General features: G+C 46.0%; 1 protein-coding gene across 1 annotated transcript in view; it reads right to left on the reverse strand.

The window, feature by feature from the left end:
• Positions 1 to 252: 252 nt before the first annotated feature.
• Positions 253 to 3,917, reverse strand: part of LOC113406554 (transmembrane protein 61-like) — a 5,939-nt gene continuing 2,274 nt past the window's right edge. Inside the window, exon 2 of the mRNA XM_026651857.1 lies at positions 253 to 538. Within this exon, the coding sequence (XP_026507642.1) occupies positions 253 to 538 (286 nt within the window). The remainder of the gene's footprint in view (positions 539 to 3,917) is intronic.

The raw sequence follows: 3,917 nt of genomic DNA on the forward strand, positions 1-3,917 counted from the left end.
AAAATATGAAAGCTTTAAAACATACTGATTATCCACACAACTCAGAAAATGGCAGCATTGGGATTATCTGGATTTATTTCTAATTATTCTGGATTTACTCCTAGAAAAGACAGAACAGCCATTTTGATCTGAATAGCTGATCTATGTTTCCCCTCTCACTTCATGATCATTTAGAGGAGGAAAGGCAGGCTCCAAAGCAAACAGACTAGGCAGCAATCTATAGAGTCCAAAGCATTGTATGTGGTTCATAGATCATACACCACGTACACTGATGTCTTCGTAGCTGGGCGGTGGTGTAGCACTGGGCTCACCCTGTGACTCTGTTTCCCTTCTGGATGACGTGGTCCTGAGCAGCACACTGTCTGAGGAGCTGCGTCTGCGGCAACCTGGCCACGTATCATCCTCATCTAAGTCTCCGTATAGAGGGGGTGAAGTCTCCTCCTTCCCGCCATGAGGTGGTATATAATCTAGGGTACTTTGAGCAGGCCTGCAGTTCAGGGCTTCTTCATAGGTGGGGATAGCATTGGCATCCCAGGCACTGAAACAAAAAGCAAAGCAAAACTGCATCAAGCTAAACCAAATCAAATGCATCAGGTTGTAAAATAGGATTTATAATGAAGTACAGGGACTAGGTAAAAGTAGCTATCGCATTAGCTAGCAGCTGCTCCAAAACTCCTGGCTACCTAATAGAGAGGTTTGAATTTGACCAGGTTACTCTTTCTTTAACGGGGGCGGGGGGACCTACCACTACCAATTGCATAAGAATAGTCACAATTCTTAAACCAGAGGTCCTTAGACTGTGGTCCCAAAGTGAGTCTGCAGGGCCCTTGCTGGTGGTGTACGGAGCACTTGCTGGACACAAAAGTTGCAAAAGCGCTCAGCATCTAACAGCTTCTACTGCGCCCCTGGTGCTGGTGGCTTCTCCTTCATTCCAGATGCTAAGCATTGCGTTAAAGGGTGGCTACATATTACTTTCTAATGTAAGCAATTTTTGTCGTTATCACACGGAAGTCAAGGAGGGTGTTTCAAGAGAAATTTTCTGCATGAAAGTGTGGTCCACTTTAATGAAAGACGTTTGAGTAACCCCATGAGTTAAGTGACTGAAGGCACTGAAGCACTGAAGGCAATTTTGGTCCATTGACACTCTGTGCCATGTGGTGGTGCTTATAACTGTGTGTTGAAAAGTGAGAAACTGTTAATACTTTACAGTGTCAACAGGCTGTGCATTTGGGCATCCCAAAGTGCGGGCCTCTCCTAATCTGACATGATCATGCGGCTGGTTTTCAGGAGACCTGGAGAGATGCTATAGCTTCAAGCTTCCTTCCCACCCTCTCCTTCAAATTGCTCTTCAGCATTTACTTCTGCTGTGATGTCTAGAGGAATTCAGCCAGCCAGTGATGCCTAGATTCTGTCGCAGTAGGGGCTAGCTGACTTTATTTATGTCTTTAAAAAAATTTTCACGTAATTTAGAACCAAAGACCCCATGACGATCCAAGATCTTATTGTGCTAACATGCCAAGGACAGTACAAACGTGCTGCTAGGTTGCATTCCTGCCTGGACAGGTATAGTTTGAAACTAGAAGCAAGAAGGGAGCGTGGTAAATGAAAGGAGGAAAAATGGAGGAAAGGGAGGATGAGGGTACCAAAAACAGTCCATGGGCAGATCCTGTCTGGGGTCTCTGGGTGCTGCTACAAGCCAAATACATATTATATTATTATTATTATTTATTATTAATAGTGTCCACTGTTAATCATTAACTAATCAGCAGTGGGGAGAACCTAGGAAAAACACAATGTTTGTGCCTTTCAACTTTGTTTTGCTGAGTAAACATAGGCTGTGTACAGGTAAAACATTTGCACAACCTTTGATCTTCTCACTTCCCCTTTCCTTGAAGGGAAGATTATTTTTCAAAGGGGGTGGGAAATGTGTGGAAGGCCATGACCACAAACCTCTCAGTTAAACCTGTAAAAGGGCCTGGCTTGAGACTTGATGTTTGTATTGCAGTGTTAGGATATGGCGACACACACACACACACACGCGCTCCAGAGAAACCCTGCGGGATCCCATGAAACCATCGAGCCATGATCCTGCCTTCGTCTGTAAACTATTGTACCTAAGGGAGCCAAAAGCTTGGGACTGAATGCCACAGCAAGGTGGCCATGTGTCACCACAGGAGACTTTCATCATTAGAATGGAACACAATGAAGTTTACATGTGAGGTGTTTACCTGAATTATCCACAGACCAGGCAGCGCCCAGACAGCCGCTGTGCAAACTGTCCTACACTGCCCTGCCAACGGTTCTCAGTCCTGCCCTAGTGCGAACACCGTTAGAGTTGCCATCTGTTACAGGAATGCTCTATAAAGGGGAAGGTCTGCATATAGGTAAATAGTTAGTAGATAAGGTGGTAGTAGATGATGCTCAAGAATTCTGTTTGTACAGCCCCAAGCGCAAGGCGGTCCTGGTCCATGACGAGGGCTCCTCGGCGTTATGGTAATATAAATAATAGTAACATTCAGCATTGTTCCTGGGGTTTGTAGGACCAATACATTTCTTCTTGCTGTGCACGGCAAGTGGCTTCTTGTGTGCAGCTCTTTACATGGAGCTCTTCACACCCACACACCAGTCAACAGGGTTCTCAGGCTCTTAGCAGGGCTAATTTAGTTGCAAGCCAGAATTTGCCCAATTCGCTTATGGTGAGAAACTGGCCTTTTTAAACAAACAAGTTTGAAAATCAACAAGTTGCCCCAGGCCGGCTGTGGGACGTTCAACGGAAGCCGGGTGGGAAAATTCCAAGAACACATTTGTTCACTGGAATTTGCTGATTTGTGGGAAACAAAACATTTCACAGAGACATTCACTTCTGATGGAACCCAGGCAGGGGTTTGACTGAAACCTGCCTGGCTCCTGCCTGCTCGCCAGCTCCTCAGCAGAGCACCTGCCAGACTGCCTCAGAAATGGGGAGCCCAGAGCTCCCCGGGTCTTTGGCTCCAGGACAGCGTACATGCCAGTTGGCCTTACAGCAGGGGACCTCAGGGCCTGCAGCTCCAGCGTAGACACCACGCAGACTGGCCCGGAGTCAGGGATCCATTCCCTTTGCGGATGAATTTGGTGGTTTCATTCCAAATCAGAACGAAACCAAATTTAAAAATATCGCAATCCTCCATGAAACAGAACGACCTTTCTCTGCCCTGCTCTGTTCAAAGGCTTCCAAGTGCAAAAGCCAACACAGCTGCTGTGGTGGAATGAGCTCATTCACAATGGCAATGCTTTCTTTGCTGAACTGTGTGTTTGTGGTGAACCCAGTACTGGGCTAATCACCTCCAGGTCATGGGGGTAGTACAGGAGAAGGGCCAAAATTAGTGGGCCAGACCTCAGCTGGTGTGCATCAGCGTAGTTCCGCTGAAGCCAAAGGAACTACACTGATTGGCACCAGCTGAGGCTCTGGCCCCAGATTTTAAAAAGCTTCCCAAAAAGCCTCTGGATGAGCAGGAGCCTGTAATTTGTGTCCCAAGAGAGAATTTTTACAGTAAGTGCTTATGTTCCTTTTAGACTTATTTTTTCCCATAGACTGATTTATAGAAGACACTTCTAAGGGCTTTTTCCCCCCTTGGTGATATATTTTGTTTTCAAAAACATCCCCGAAGCCACTCAGAGACAGAGAGCATGAGTACAGAAGAAAAAACAGTTTTGATTCAGAGCTGGGAACAAGTCCCAGAGATTCAAACCGGATGAAGAGTACCTAGCTAAATGTGCATTTTGGGGTGCTGGGGAGTCTGCCCCACAGCCCATCTAAGTCAGTGGGAATCTTTCCACTGACCTTAATGGACTTTGGATCAGGCCTTTTGTCTAACTTTTGTTCTACTTAGCAGTTAGTTGTGATGATTTTCTTTAGTATTTTTTTTACCCTGTGTCCA

Source organism: Terrapene carolina, unplaced genomic scaffold, assembly GCF_002925995.2.
Source record: "Terrapene carolina triunguis isolate 2854851 unplaced genomic scaffold, T_m_triunguis-2.0 Scaffold103, whole genome shotgun sequence".
Lineage (NCBI taxonomy): Eukaryota > Metazoa > Chordata > Testudines > Emydidae > Terrapene > Terrapene triunguis.